The sequence below is a fragment of the Dromiciops gliroides genome, chromosome 3 (assembly GCF_019393635.1).
Source record: "Dromiciops gliroides isolate mDroGli1 chromosome 3, mDroGli1.pri, whole genome shotgun sequence".
NCBI lineage: Eukaryota > Metazoa > Chordata > Mammalia > Microbiotheria > Microbiotheriidae > Dromiciops > Dromiciops gliroides.
The window spans coordinates 255,804,911-255,821,558 of NC_057863.1; the positions used below are offsets into that span (position 1 = coordinate 255,804,911).

Below are 16,648 nucleotides of genomic sequence, written 5' to 3' on the forward strand. Positions count from 1 at the left end.
TTATCTATGTTGTATTGTATTTTTATTTATGTTATTAAACATTTTGCAATTATATTTTAATCTGGTTTGGGTATACTCAGTTTTGAAGGCTGCAGGCATGTTGCTAGATTTTGAGTTTGACACCTGAACTATATGGTAAATCTTGATTCCAAAAAAGAATACTTACCACTTGATGACAGAGAAATGATGGACTATTATGCAGAATAAGCACAGTTTTGGATGTAAACAGTACAGGAATATGGTTTGCTTGACAATGCATATGTGATGCATGGGTTCTGCTGTTTTTTTTTTTTTTTAGTAGTTGGGGAAAGAAGAACGTGATGGGGAAAATTATGCTGGATAATTGAAAAAATTTAAAACACAAATCAGAATTTTTATGCCGCCTATATGCATCAAAAACACTAAAGATCGGGCCCACTATTTTTAATTACTAGGTATTCTGGAACAAATATAGTTATCCTATAAGAACCCACTAATTTATAACATAGACTAACCTTTTAATTAAAATTATTACTTTCTTTCTTGGTATTTAAAGGATAGCAATGGAAACTTGGAATTAGCTGTGGCTTTCCTGACTGCAAAGAATGCCAAGACACCTCAGCAAGAGGAAACAACTTACTATCAAACAGCCCTTCCTGGCAATGACAGATACATCAGTGTGGGAAGCCAGGCAGATACAAGTGGGTGTTTTTTCTTTCTCTTTCAAGATAATAATAGAAAAAAAAATAATTCTGCTTTGGGGAGATGGAAAAAAACTGAAAATCATCTGGGAGATCTTGTATATTGGTTAAAACACTTGAAAGGGAGGACCTACCTGTATTTTATAGGTATTTGATAATTTCATTTTTGTTGTAGGTTTAGAAATAAAGAATTATACTACAGTTATGCTTGTGTTTAAATATTCTTTTTATGGTATATTACATTTCAAGTTATGTACTGCTTTGATATGGCCAAAGACATATTTGTAAAAGGGAATAAAATCAAAGCTGTAAACTAACATCTTGTTTGGGTTTTATATGTCACTCTTTAAAACAAATGGCCTGTTTTAGAAGGAAAACTACTCTTTCTGAAAGATAATTGATAGGACTATTACATGTGTGAAATGTGTGAAAACATTGTTTTTAGTTTACTAAACACATTTTTAGAAATTACTCTGTGAAGCTCTAATTTCTGCCATATTTGCATATTGCTTAATACTTTTCAAAGCATTTTAACATGTTATCTCCAAGAAGTCTTACAACTTCCCTTTGAAGTTAAAATTTAATTATCCATTTTATGAATTATGAGAAATGAATATATAGTTAGATCTTTCATATTGTACTGTAAACATACCATATATTTGAATGGGATCAATAAGGTAATACTTTGCATGTTGCAAGTTCGATAGTTCCATGTCTACCATAGTTGGAAGATAAGAAATGGAAAATAATTCCTAGTTTTCTTTTTACAGTTTTTGAATGATTCTAATTATATATAAATAAAAATTCTTTTTTTTATTACCCACAACATCACTTTTTAACCTTCTGTATTTGTTTTTCATTATATTGCCTCATAAATGAATCCAGTATTTACAAAGTTATCCAGGGATTCTTGAAATCGTACTTCCTCATATCATTCATTCATTCATGATGAAAATATTCACATTAGGAAGGTAGATATAATACATGAGAATGCATATGAAGATTTCACAGAACCATGAATTTAAAAGAAAAAAGAAATGTATTGCAAAAAGTTGCTAGGAAGCTGTAGGAAAGGAGCAGGAAAAAAGCAGGGCTGAGAAGGTAGAATGGAATGAAGAGTAGTCTATCAGAAGTAGGTTTTTATCAAGGGAGGCGATTACAAATGTTTAAGACTTTGAAGTGTGGGGGCAAAGGAATCAAGTGAAGCAAATACATAGGATTAAGTATCAAGAAAAGAATGATTTAACTGTGTGTGATATTAGAGTAAGGATTTATTTATTTCATGAGGCATTAGGGGAGAAAATGAGAATGAAAAAGGCAAGAAATTATTCCTTGAGCAGAAGGGATGAAGAAACATTTTTATAGAAATACTACAGTATGACAGAGTATCAATTATGGTTTAGGATATTTTGTTGACAAAAGGAAATTAGGAATTTAAGACTATTATGAGAAAAAAAAGTATTCATCCCAACTATTGAAAAAAATGATAAAGTTGTAGACTGAAATACAGAATCTTTTCTGCAACTTTTGAAATGGGAACTGCAAATAATTGTGAAGGAATTAGAGTAAAGTTTGGATAAATACCCCCAAAGGACCGACACATTGAGAAGTTCAGTTTTGTATCAGGACACGTAATTGAAAAGCATATCAGTAAATCGATCATAGGGGAGTTTGCAAGTATTTACTTTTTTTCCCCATTAGAAAAAAAATTAGGAAGTGGTGATTCTGGTGTGAGTTCCTCAGGTGATTCATTCCATCATATGCAAAGAATTTCTTGGTTACTCACTTTTAGGTCTGTAAAGTGAACATAGTGCTATTGCTTTTGTCGTATCTCCTTGGATATTGTGATTGTAATTGTATAAGGATATTCTTTTTTTTTTTTTTGGTGGGGCAGTGGGGGTTAAGTGACTTGTCCAGGGTCACACAGCTAGTAAGTGTCAAGTATCTGAGGCTGGATTTGAACTCAGGTACTCCTGAATCCAGGGCTGGTGCTTTATCCACTGCGCCACCTAGTATAAGGATATTCTTGAGGGAAAACTATATATACAGAATGGTTATAATGTATAATAACTTGTCAGATTACAAGTAGAAGTAAATTAGATTCTAAGGTAGTAATTGTACTTTTATCAATGAGATTTTTAAAAAATACCTTTCATTTTTCCCTGAGCTAACAAATGCCAACCTGTTTCCCTCCCTGTGATTCAGATTCTCTCTATTTGTATAAGAATCTCACTCTCTTGGTACCTTCTGTGCATTCTCACCTCCATCCAGCCCCATGCCAACCTGCTTCAGTCCCATTCCTCCTCTAACTTCCCCTTTCGTGACTTCTGTTAAGGGCTAAAATTCTAGCTAGTCTGTCTAAAATATCCAATGAGTGGTCGCCAATAAATTAAGCTTTAGCAAGAGTTAGACTTTTAAGCATTTATTAAGGAGAATAAGAGTTTGATAAAGAGAGAAGAAAAGGCCTAGATTCCTATCTATTAAAGAGAGAACACATTTCTAGCTCCGCTCTCCACCAGAGTCCAAAGGAAAAAGAGTGAGACCGAGCGCGAGTCTCTTCCTTCCTCCTCCCACTAGCCCTCGTCACTTCCTGACGCCAAAGAAAAGACTCCTGGTCTTGCCCTCAAAGACCTTCACTTCATGGGCGGAACTCTTCTACAGTAAGTCTCCAGCAGGTGGTGTCATTCCAATTGTTACACTACCATTTAATTGTTAACTAACTCCTTTTCATAGGATCATAGATGAAAAACTGGAAGAGGCCTCAAAGGCTATCTAGTTCTACCTTGTTTTACATAGGAGAAAACTGAAGACCAAGAAGATAAACTTTTTCCTTGCCAGTCATTTTAGGTCTAGCTGGTCCATGACACTTGGTCTAGAGGAGCTATCACCCTCTTTTGTGTGCCATGGTCACTTCCAGGTCCTTTTTGATTTGTTGTCACTTAAGAGCCTATTGAATTTCTTTAAACTTTTCTCCATTTCTATCACTCTTCAGATGCTACTTGATGCTAGTAATGTTGTTCCTATATTAGTCCACTTACTTTTTCAATGAGTTTAGCACTTGGATTAGATTGTTATTTTCCATCCAAATAAACTTTTGTCCTCATTCTTGGTGACTTCATCTTTCATGTTAATATTCCTTGAATACTCTTGTCTTCTATTGCAGTGGCCTGCTTCTTCATTTCTTGTGACCTTCATTTATCCCTACCTCAGTTACCTTCAAGGGTTGTTGTACCTTTTACATTAGTAACATTTAAAGTCCTTCAACTGCCATAATCATGAACTTTGGCATTTTCCTCTCTGATCAAAATCTATTATTCTATCTCTCTTCTTTATTTTTCTTCAACTCATTCTTTAGTCTCATTAAGTCATGGAATGTAGATTTAGAGATGGAATTGGACCATAGAATTAATGAAATCTAATTTCATTTTACAAATGAGAGAATTGAGGTATAGTGACTTGCCTGTGATTATTTAGGTCACAAGTGTCTGAAGTAGAATAGGAACCCTAGTCTTTCTGATTCTATCTGATATTCCATCTACTATATTATGCTGCTCTGTTCTCCCAGCTCATCATCCCCGTTTTGGCCTTACTTTCTTCCCTTGACAATCATGATTTCATAATTAACTTGTTAAAATGTTATATTATCTTCACTCTTGCCCTCTTGAGGAAGTCATGAAACTGTCCTGACAAGATGCTCTTTAAGTTTATGTTATGTAATCTTACTGGACCCTTTATCTTTTCATTTTTCCCTAGTTGGTACTCTATCACATTTTCTTTAGCACATGTTCTAAATCTTCTCTCTATATCTTTCTGATGCTACTCCTATTTACCCTTCTCAAACAGGAAACTTTACCCCCTACTTGACAAAGAAAATTCAGGCCATTTTTCTTGAGCTCATTCATTTCCCATTCCCTTTTTATTTTTTCCAGGAGTTTGTCCCATTGATCAGTCTTTCATCCTCCTCCCAACAGGTCCAAAAAAGTATTGGTTACATTGTTTACTAAAACTGCGACTCCTACAAACTTTCCTATTTCTGTTGAGGCAACATTGTTCGTATCTATCAGCCATAGTTCAGATCCTAACCTCTCTCCCCTGGACTTGTAGGATGAGCTTCTAGGTGTATGCACCCCTTTCCAATCCCTCCTCCACATAGCTGCCAAAATAGTCTTCTTAAAGAACAATTTCTACATACCTCTTCTCTGGCCTGAACAGGTTCAGCCTTTTCCCTCTAGCTAAAATATGAACTCCTCAGCATGGCATCTAAGTCCCTCAGCCAGTCTCCAGACTGTCTTTCCAGACTTACTACACATCATGCATTCTGCATTCCAGGCAGACTAGTCTACTTGGCTATTCCCTAAGCCATACTCACCTTTGCACATATGGTTCCCCATGTATGGAGTGTGCCTCTTAGAAACCTTAGCTTCTATCAGTGTTTTGCTCATGTGTCACTTCCTTAAAGGGACCCTTCTACTTGTTAGTGCTTTCTTTAGTCTCCTTACATTAATATGCGAATACTTGTCTGTTAGAATGTAAGCTCCATGAGAGTTTTTGTGTTTGTGTTCCTAGTTCCTGTCTCATTGCAGACATTTAATGCTTGCTGGATTGAATTGGACTTTAGAGTCAACGTTGACACTTCACTCTTTTTTTTTCTACCTCCACCACACACTCCCCTTGCAATGCAGACAGTTAGGTAGTACAATGAATATATCTCTGGGCTTCGATTGAGGACAACTTTAGTTGAAATTCAGCTTCAGACATTCACTGGCTCGTGTGACCCTGGACAAGTCTAACCTAACTTCAGGTTACTTCAGTTTCATCAATTGTAAAATTCAGATAATACCACCCATCTCCCAAGGGTAGTTGTCGGGATCAAATGAAATGATATTTGTAAAACTCTTAGCACTGTGTCTGGCACATAGTAGGAACTAAATAAATGCTTGGTTCCTTGCTGCTCTCCCTCCTTTTCTTCCTTTCTCCCTTTCTCCTTTTCATCCTTCCTTTACCACACTCCATATTCAATGAATTGTCAAGTCCTTTTGATTCTTTTTGTATGACATTTTTTACTCCCTTTCTGTTTTGTTTAATCAGATGCCCACCACCCTTGTTTAGGCCCTCATCACTTTTTACCTGGATCTTTTCTCCATCTCCAACCCATTTTCATCATAGCCATCAAAATTATCTTCCTAAGGTACAGCTCTGACCACATCACTCCCCTGTTCACAAATTTTCAATAACTCCCTATTGCTGCTACAATAAAATACAAATTATTTAGCCTAGCATCCAAGCCAAACATTATCCTTGTAACAACCTAAATTTCAAATCTCTTATATTATTTCCTTTCATCTATTCTGTCCCTCCAAAAAGAACAACTTAACATTTTGTTTTCCCATGTTTAGAACATACCCTTTCCTCATCTCTAGAGATCTTTTAAAATTTTTATTCAAGATTCAGCTCAGGTAATACCTCTTCTATGAAGCTTTTTTTATAATTCTCTTAGTTGCTGGGGCCCTCATCCTCCTCAGCTTACTTTATAAACGTTGTTGTTCATTTGTATCCTTCGACTAGAATATCAGCTTCTAGGGAGGAGGATCCATTTAATTTTTGTTTTGTGTATCCCTCTGACTAACATAGTAAGCACTTAATAAACATTTGTTGAATTCAATTACTATAGTATCAGTGTAATTGAATATAGGGAGTCGATCTTTATATATTCAGTTATTTGCATGGTTTCTAAATACAAAGCAGTAAGATAATGTACCAGGTCTTGTCATATGTGAAATCTATTTGAAGAGACAATATACATGTAGAAATGAAACAATTAGAGATTATTACTTTATGCCTTTGCCATCTATGTCTACACCTATGAACAAATGAAAAGAACATTGTAAAACTTACATGTAGATGTACTTATAGGGTGCAGAATAGTGTAATCATCAAAATAGGGTAGAGTGTTTTTCAGGGTTCAGAGTAGATATAACAGTCATAGTGAGGCAGGCTGTTGTAGTTCATAAAAATTAGCCTTACAGCTCAGAAATTCTAGGATCAAGTCCTACCTCAAATACTTAACTATCTGGGCCACTCTGGGCAAGTCACTTAACCTCTCAGTGCTCTAAGCAACTGTCCAAAACTAAAAATTTCAAAAAGTTGTAGAGCTGAATTAGTAGAAGGAAGTTTCCTCACGTGGGAGTTGTTTGTATCAATTGAACTCATAAGTCTGGTCCCCATCCTTCTCCTATAAAAATGTGGCTTTTGAATATTATCTGTGATGTATATGTGATTACTTTCAACTTTTACAGCTTTAAGAATTTAGCCCACAGTTTGACAGTTCTCATTCAGACATAAGAAACAGTGTTTATTGAGATTGTTTGGATTTTTTTTTTTTTTTTGCTTTTTCTCTTTAAAAAATTGAGTGAAATTATGTACAAATCGTTTCTGAATAAAAACACAAATATGCTAGCTAATAATACACCTAGTGGTAGCATTATCTTTCTTTAAGGGAATACTTATATATAGATATAACTTATTTAGTATAGACTGGCTTATAATTGAAGGATTGTTATCTGTTTCACATTTAGAATTGACCAAGAAGGTCTGATGTTCATTCAAAAATGGAATTTCTTTCTTTCTTTTTTTTTTTTTTAGTGAGGCAATTGGGGTTAAGTGACTTGCCCAGGGTCACACAGCTAGTAAGTATCAAGTGTCTGAGGCTGGATTTGAACTCAGGTACTCCTGAATCCAGGGCTGGTGCTCTATCCACTGCGCCACCTAGCTGCCCCTGGAATTTATTTCTTAAACCTCCACCTTAAAATGCTAAAGTCTTGAGGGAACATTTTAGAGGACTTTGAATCCTCTAAAATGTCAGAATGAAGAAAATTCCTTAATGAAATTTAAAGATCTGATAATTTATAAGAAAACTTATAATTATAAAAGGCCAATGAATTAACATTTTCAGTAGTAGGACAGTAAATTATAAGCACTTTCTTCATCATTGTGTATTTGAATAAGGTATTCAGCAATTTTTTAAGAGTAGTGTTGAATTTAAGGGAAACCTGTTTGCTGGAAGATAAACTGTTAAGTATTATAAAACACAGCTTGATACTCGTAAATTATTATAATCACGATAAGTCTATAATATTGCCTTGGAGGAGCCAGGAAAGGACACAAACCCTTTTGATATTTGTCATATTTAGTAAAAAAGCCGTCTCACTTTTTCCTCCTTATATTTCATTGACATATTATAATTTGTCCTAATGTGAGGAGACCTATTTGCTGTTTCATGATGTAAATCAAGGATGCAGTTTTTTGTTTGTTTTTATAACTCAGACATTCAAATTAAAATAGGATTAGGACACAGTATAAGAGATTTATATATAATTGGTATATTCCATAGGAAGATAGATATTCTTTTTGAGCTTCTGTGTATGGGGAAGACTTCCATAGAGCCCCCTGTATAAAGCTTTGCTTTATTTAAAAACTGAAAGCAACCATTTGTACTTCTATGACCATTAAATTCTTTTGAACTTTTTTAAAACAGGAAAAAAACAGTATATACCAACCAGAACAAGATGTGCCACAGTTGAGCAAACACACTATGGATCAAAAGATAAGAGGGATATGGGTAGGTAATTAAACCAAGAGAAATGTCATAGATGACGTCAACTTAAAACAAATTAAACCAATATAATGTTATTTAGTCACCCCTTATACGATGGAGAATATTAGCTTATTTTTTAAAAATACAACTAGAAATACATAAAATGGCTTGAAAATCAAACTTATCTAACCTCTCTTGAGGTTGTAGGGATTTGTTTGAATTAATGGAAATATCCTCTTTTTAACAAGGAAATAGCTAAGAAGGATTAAGAAATAATTATTTTTTATACATTAGTCTTACTGATACAGATTTTCTCTTAATGATTCACTAGTTGAATTCTTCAATCTTATGGAAATAAGTGTTTCATTTTTGGAGAAGAACAGTGATATTAATGTTATACTCATTCAGTGATAGCATTGTAGTCCATTTGAATATCCCACTGAAGAAACTGAGGCCTGGCTTAAGTTACTCATTCATGGTTGTAGAAAACAGAAGTGGCAGAGCAAGCTCTGAAAGTTCAAAGCTTTTGATTCCAAGTCCAGAGCATTTTTTCACTTTAAATAAGATGCTTGTTTCCGCAGTGTTGATAATTAATGTAAAAAAAATTTTTTTTTTTTAATAAAAGGAGGGGAATCATAGTTGTAGTCCCTTCCTCTACTACAGATACCGAACCTCCAGGGTATGCTCACAAAACTTCATCTGTCTTCTCATAAAAAAGGCCTACAGATTTAAGATAAAGGGAAGGAAAAGACTAGTAGGTAGTGCTATTTTGTTATATAGGAACCTTTCTCCTGCCCGCAAAGATATGCAGGGAAGGGATCCTGTGCTAGATGGAGAGGCACAAAACCTAAATGGAGGGAGAAAGAAGGGAAAGTAAGCTAAAGGATTGACAGCATTCCAATCAATTAATTAAGATGCATTTATTAAGTACTTACTATGTGCCAGGCATAGGAGATGCAAGTATAAAGAGTAAGAAGCTTCCTACTCACAAGGATCTTAACATTCTAATGGGAAAGAAAAGTAGATGTAAAACTATGTATGGAATAAATATAAAGTTAATAAATGCAAATAGATAACAGAATAGTCAAATACAGTGTAGTTTGGGGGAGAGGGCACTAGTGGTTGGAGGAATCAGGAAAAGCTTCATGCAGAATATAGGGCTCAAACTTCATCTTAAAGAAATAGAGAAGCTCTGGGGTAGAGATTAGGAGGGAGTACATCCCCTCCTTATGTGGAAAACCACATTAGGTGTGGCCAGTATATGGGACACTTAGTACAAGGAATGGAAAAGGGAGATAGGGTGTCATATATGAAGGGACAGAGAGAAGGCAAATTTGGCAAGATTGCAGAGTGCTAGAGGGGAAGTAATACCTGGTGAGGCTCTATGCTCTGGCTGATGTGTTTAGGATAGACTGGAGAAGGAAGAGATTGTTAAAATAATCCAGGTTAGAGATGATTAATGGCTGAACTCAGAAGGCAGCTGAGTGGAGAAAAAGGATTAGTTGCAAGATTTAACGATAGCAGAATTTGCTATCCAAGACACTACTTAGCTATGTGGAATACGAGAGGGTGAGGAGTCCAGAATAATGCTGAGGTTACGAACCTATGAACCTGGGACACTGGGAAAATGGTAGGACATTTGACAGAAATAGGAATATCTGGAAGAGCATTTGGGGGGAAGACAAGAGTCTTTGGACATATTGAGTTTAAATGTCTCTGGAACATCCAGTTTAAGCCATCCATTAGCAATTGTTGATGTGGAACTGAAGCTCAATGGAGAGAATTGGGATTGGGTGTATAGATTCTGGAGTCATCTGCATGCAGATGATTATTAAATGCATGTATAGAGTTAGAATATCAAGCTCAAAATGACTGACATGGGGTATAATATAGTGTAATTACTGAGGCGGTCTTGCTAAGGTTGTTTCACAGTTAATTTGTTTCAGTAATTTGAAGTGAGAAGTAGTGGAAGGATACTGGGAGTACCTCCAGTATAAATAGTGCTTTTATAAATGAGAATGGTGTTGGTCCTCCACTGCCTAGCACAGTTACTAGCACATAATAGGTTTTCAATAGAAGCTTGATTGATTTCAGTGTATCTTATGTGTAAGCTAATGGCAAAGAAAATTAAAGAATGTTCTGAAGAAAAGCTACTTGGAGGTAGGAAGCATGTACATATTAGAGTTTACAAAACATATACTAATGCTTATGTTCATGATATAGTTATGTCAACATGCACGTGCAAGTGCATACATGTACACATACATCATGTGTGTGCATGTACATAAACTTAGACTCCAAAAAGCCCTGACAGTTTCAAAATAACCATGAAACAGATGGCTCTGGAAGCTAGGGAATCAGGAAAAGCCTCATGCAAAAGGAGGCATTTAAGTTGTGCTTGAAGGAAAGGAACCACTAGATAAATAAAGAAATGAGAGCACTTGTGGAGTTCAGGGGAGAGTGCATTCTAGGCATCAGAGACAGTCAGAAAGACAATCCAAAGACACAGACAGTATGAAAGAACAGCAAATAAGCTGGTGGGGCTGAACCATAGAATACGTAGAAAAGAATAACGTGTAAAAAAAAGTTGGAAAGATAGGATGGACCAAGTTGTGAAGAACTTTAAATGCCCAATAGAGAACTTTATAGTTGATCCTAGATATAATATAGAGCCACTGAAGTATAGTGAGCAAGGCAGTGTTTCCAGACCTACACTGTAGGAAAATAATTTTGGCAGTTGTTAGTAGGATAAATTGCAGTAGAGAGAGCCTTGGGAGAGGGAGACCAGTTAGGTTTTGTAATACTTTATTTTTCAACCTTAGAACAAAGCTTCTTAAACTGGGAGGGTACTGTTTGGCAACAGTATGTATACCTATTTTATATACCTATATACCTGGCTGGGGTCATGTAAAACTTTCTCAGGCAAAAAAGGGATTTCGAGTGGAAAAATTTAAGAAGCTGTGCCTTAGAACAACTTTCCCTGATGGTTATAGACTTGGCTGCTATTTTTTGTAGTCACTCATAGGTGTACCATAGTTGTGTTTAAAAAATAGCCTTGAATTTTTATTTTGCTATTACAGTAGCAAAGCTGTTTTAGTAGCTTGTGCACCTTTGGGGGGTTGGGGGGAAGAGGGATAATTATCTAGATTAATGAAATTGGATTTCAACGAATAGTGCTTACTTGCTGGTAAAATAGTGATTCTATTTTAGCAGCTCATGTTTTAGCAGTGACTGTAGGTGAGACCCTAATACAACTGTTCAGGATGTGCTATCATTGGAAGAATACTAGACTTCAATTCAGGAGAGACCTTGAAGTCTTCTTCTGACAGTTTATTAGCTGTTTGACTATGGGCAAGCCATTTAACTTTTAACTTTTGAGCCTCAGATTCAGATCTATGAAATGGGGTTAATGATATCTGTAGTGTCTACCTCACAAAACTGTTATAAGAATCAAATGAGGTAACCTTCAAAAGCTATATAAATGTCAGTTATTATTTTTACCATTATCATTAGAACTATTATAGGTCTCTTATTGGTATATAGAAGGTTAAATTCTAGTATCATATGCTTGGAGATGAAAATAATACATTCAAGCCTTGTTATTTCATAATTTCATAATATAAAATACCTTTTCATTATAATATCATATAAATGGAAATTTGAGCCAGGTGATTGATACTTTTTACTAGACTTGTGATTTCATTGGTATAGGGAACTCCCAATGAGCAAACACTCCCTATGGAAGAATCTGTTCTGCAATTTATAATCCTAGAAAAATTGCCTTTGGGCACTGAGAAATAAGTGCCTTTTGAGGGTGACACTAGCTAATTGTGTCTGGGGTAGGACTTTAGCTCAAGTTTTCCTAACTCCTTGACCACTACCACAGCACCACACTGTCTAAATTTAATATTTAAACTATTTAAAGCTTATCCTTCAATTAAAAATCATATTTTGTCCCTAACTTTGCATTTAGAACTAATAGAAAAATTGCCCCATTAAAAATAAGAGCATTTTGGATACATGAGGAAAAGAAGAGAAATGGATTTGTGAGAAGGTATTATTTCTCTTTGACTTTATATTATCTACCTATTTGCAACTGTTTATGCTATCCTGACGTGTGTTATTTTAGCAGTGAGTGCTATCAACTCAGAAGTTCTTGACATATTGGTGTGGGTAATATAAAGTCTATTTTGTCAACCTCATATACCAGAATTGCTATATGTGTAATAAATGGCTAAATAACTGAATAATGGATTTTTTTTTTTTGCGGGGCAATGGGGGTTAAGTGACCTGCCCAGGGTCACACAGCTAGTAAGTGTCAAGTGTCTGAGGCAGGATTTGAACCCAGGTACTCCTGAATCCAAGGCCAGTGCTTTATCCACTGCACCACCTAGCTGCCCCCTGAATAATGGAATTTTTATCCATTGAGTGATTATAAATATATCATAAATGAATAAAAGGCAGTTTAATTTAGTGGTCTCTCTCTACTTACTTGCCTGGCTTGGCTCTGAGCCAGGAAGACCTGGTATATTAGATGGGCTCTAGGTGACCTAATCAGTTTGGGGTATGCAGGAAATAAATCCATGAATACATAGGTCATTTCAGATAAGATAAAAGGTTTCCTTAACTGCAAAACAAACAAACAAAAACAAAACCAAACAAACAAAAAACCCCACCAACAAAAAATCCCAAGCCCCAAAAAGTAATTAAAAATAATTAAAAAATAAAAGTAATTCAAGGATACAAATTTTGGGATCAAGGGTTGAGTTTAGAAATTGGGTTTGAGTTAGAAATGGCTCAGGGGTTAAAAACTGTAGTTGGATACAGGGTTCATGACTTCTGTAATGGTTCCCAAGAAAGGAATGATCAGTAGATCCATAAAGCTATGGGGTTTTGTATCCTGTTTGAGGAACTAAGTACTTTTGGATGGAGGGAAAGTGTCTTACCCTGAGTTGCTAAGCATAACACCAAGCTTTTACTCCTTGTTCAGTTAGATAAATGAGACAATCTGAACTTGATAAGAGTCAGCAAGAACTGGGTTCTGCTGAGTAAGTTGAATTAGACCATGAAGTGTATAGGCTTTATTTAGAGAGTGACTTTTGTACCATGGCACCTGGCTTAGGTTCCCGCTCTGACGTGTAATCCTGGGCAAATCACTTAACTAACCTTTTGGTCCTCTAGGTAGCTCTCTAAGAGTAAAAGTTGGAGTGAAAGATAGTGACCTATACTGAAAGAAGTTTCCTTATTTAGGATGTCTTTGAAACTTGTAAGATTACACCTGAAGACAGGTGGTGACCTGAATCAGGAGTTCTCATTTCTTTTCTATTTTTTTCCTCCAGCATTCTCATTTCAATTTTCAGAAACATTTAAAACTCCTTTTTAAATTCTTAATTTCTTTGAGGAATTCTGGTTGCATTTGTGTTTTCCTTCCAGTTTTGATTGTAGAGGTTTTGGAGTTGTTCTCTTCTGGGTTTGTGTACTGAACACTCCTGTCACTGTAATTACATTTCATGCTGGGATTCTTTTTTTTTTTTTTTTTGGTTTGCTCATTTTCCTAGTCTTCTTTCTAATTTCAGACTTATGTTAGGACCAGGTTCTGTGTATTTCTAGAGGGAAGGTATTGGTTGATCCTATTGCTTTTTTTTCTTGGGGGCATTGAGTGTTGTGTTTTTCCAGCTCCACAGGGGTAGTTCAAGCTGGAAACTTGTAAGCTTTTAGTCAGTCAATAAACATTTTGTTAAATGCCTACAATATTCCAGGCACTTTACTAATCTCTGGGGATACAAACAGACATTCCCTGTCTCACAAAGGAGTTCACAATCCCATAGTGCTGTGATCCAGACAAAAGGCTGCAAGGTTCTTACCTGGCTTTGTGTCTGAACAACAGTAGATAGCTACTGGATTCGGTAAGTATTAGCTAGCTGGAAAGATCTGCTTGTTGAGGTTCCCTTTTGATCTGGGATTCCTGCTAGAAGCTGCAACTGAAACCCTGCTTTGCTTGGGGGTGAGGTGGTGGTGGTGGTCTAAGCCACACCACTGCTGCTTGATCTTCTCTTAGAACACCATTTAGGGCCTGCAACCACACTACCTCAACACACCACTTCTTTTTTTTTTTTTTGGTGAGGTAATTGGGGTTAAGTGACTTGCCCAGGGTCACACAGCTAGTGAGTGTTAGGTGTCTGAGGCCGGATTTGAACTCAGGTCCTCCTGACTCCAGGGCCAGTGCTCTATCCACTGCGCCACCCAGCTGCCCCAACACACCACTTCTTGGCCCCTCCTCAGATTGCCCTGGATTCTTGACTTTGGACTGGGTATTTGGTGACAAGGCTGCCAGATGGCTCCCTTTCCCATTATAGTGCCTCAGTATGGGTCTAGGACCTCCCATTGTCCGAATGCACAGCCTCTCCTAGGTCCTGGAGTTCTCTGCATGGCTCTTCCTGGCCAGCCCTCATCCCTAGTTTCCTCAGACCTCTTTGTCTCCCTCTACTGATTTTACTGACTTGATGTGAACTTTTCTTGGATTTCCCCATCAGGATTTGGTCTGGTCTCTTCTAGAATTGTTTCAAGGAATTTTGAAGGAGAGAGTTTTTTGTATGGCATCTTACTATTCTGTTACTTTGGCCTCTATCTTATGTATTTATTGTTAACTTGCATATCATTAAATTGTTCATGCCTTATTTTTTTAGCTAAGACTGTAAGTTCCTTGTGAAGGCAGGTTTGTTTTTTAATACTTGTTTCCTCCAAAATACCCAGCACAATTCCTTATACATACATAGTGAGTTCATTATGTTGTTTTCTTTTTTAATTGAGAGAAAATACTGGGTCAGTATATTATGGTTCACCACTCTCCAATTCCCCTAGAACAACTAGTCAAAATCCTTAAATATCTCTAAATTCATTTGTGTTTGCTGCTGGAGAAAAATTCTCTTCTACTTTAGTAACTGGGCATAATCCATTTCAGCTACTCTGTTTCTTGACTCCTGCTGCTAGTTGCTCAGTTCACAGAAGCTGGAGTTGGAGTCAGGAAGCTCAAAAGTTCAGATCTGGCTTTGGACATTTAGTTGTATGACCCTGGACAAGTCACTTAACCTCTGTCTCCCTCACTTTCCCCAACTTTAAAAGGGGGATCATAATAGTGCCTACCCCTCAGGGTTGTTGTGAGGCTCAAATAAGATTTTTTTTTTAAGTGGTTAGCATAGTGTCTGACATGTATTAGGAACTTGATATATACTATTCTCTTCCCTTTCCCCTCCCATTCATTCAATGGACTTGAAATTCTACCTTTCTACCATGGTGTATTGCAGGATATTTAGAATCTTTTAGTTGTAAAACACAATGTTCTTTTCCTTTTGAATTTATGTTTTTCAAAATGGATTCAATACAATGTAATACTCATACATTAAATATCTATATACTAATGCATATATAATGAGGGTACAAAGATAAAAATGAAGACAGTCCTGGATTTTAAGGAGCTTACATTCTATTGGTATTTAGCCTTGATATGAATTCAGTTGAGAGTTTTCCCAGTTCTCTTTAAACTTGATCTTTGTATGACTTTGAGAGACTTCTTTTTTACTCGGAGATTAGCATAAATTAATAATAGATTATTATTGAAAGTAAAATATTTGAATTTAGACTTTGGCTTTTGATTATTCTGGTTGCTGTTGTTTTTTACCCAGAAGAATTATTGTGTTACAGATGTAGTCTGGGTCTTATCTAACAGGATATGCTGGTATGCTTACTTGGAAAGCCAGATTTTGGCTCTAGAACCTGGGTTACCCAGGGAAACCGTCTAAAATGCTTTTTTTTAAAAAAAAAATGTTTTTGTGTGTGACTCTGCCACCTACTTAGTTATGCTTTCTTGGGCAGGTTACTTAATTTCTCCAGATTACAGTTTTCATTTATAAAATGAGTTCAATAATGATTTTAATACATATCTCATAAGATTGTGAATTTTGAAGAGTAGCTTGTATTAATATAGTACTTTAAGTTTTGCAAAGTTTTCAAATATATTGCTGAGATAATATTTGTTTTGTAGTTTTCTAAATTCTAATATTATTTTTGCTTCTTTACACCTTTCCTCTGAACAACTAGCTCAGAATGTTTTCTGTGGGTCAGCTTTCTACATTGTTTTCTGAAACAGAAAAGAATAACAGGGGGCTAAGGGATGAGGGGAAAAAATGAGAGATGCTTCTCTCTTAATCCCCATTTCCCTATGCTGTATCTTTCTCAGATTATTCATGTTACCCACTTGTCTGTATGAAAGATGTAAGACATTCTTTCCTTACTAGTGGCTATGCCTGCAACTTGGTAGACTTTGTAAATACTTGTTGATTGGAGATATATATATATATATATATATATATATATA

General features: G+C 35.9%; 1 protein-coding gene across 6 annotated transcripts in view; it reads left to right on the forward strand.

Annotated features, from left to right (window-relative positions):
- Positions 1 to 528: 528 nt before the first annotated feature.
- USP25 (ubiquitin specific peptidase 25) overlaps positions 529 to 16,648 on the forward strand; it is a 139,867-nt gene continuing 123,747 nt past the window's right edge. For 3 of the 6 annotated variants that reach the window (XM_043993152.1, XM_043993153.1, XM_043993154.1), the window contains exon 1: positions 529 to 680. Coding sequence is in view for 3 of the 6 variants with exons in the window: in XM_043993149.1 (XP_043849084.1) it covers positions 8,295 to 8,298 (4 nt within the window). In the remaining 3 variants the exon portion in view is untranslated. Of the gene's footprint in view, positions 681 to 8,225; positions 8,299 to 16,648 lie in introns of those variants that run through there. The other 3 variants (XM_043993149.1, XM_043993150.1, XM_043993151.1) reach the window with 2 other exon arrangements.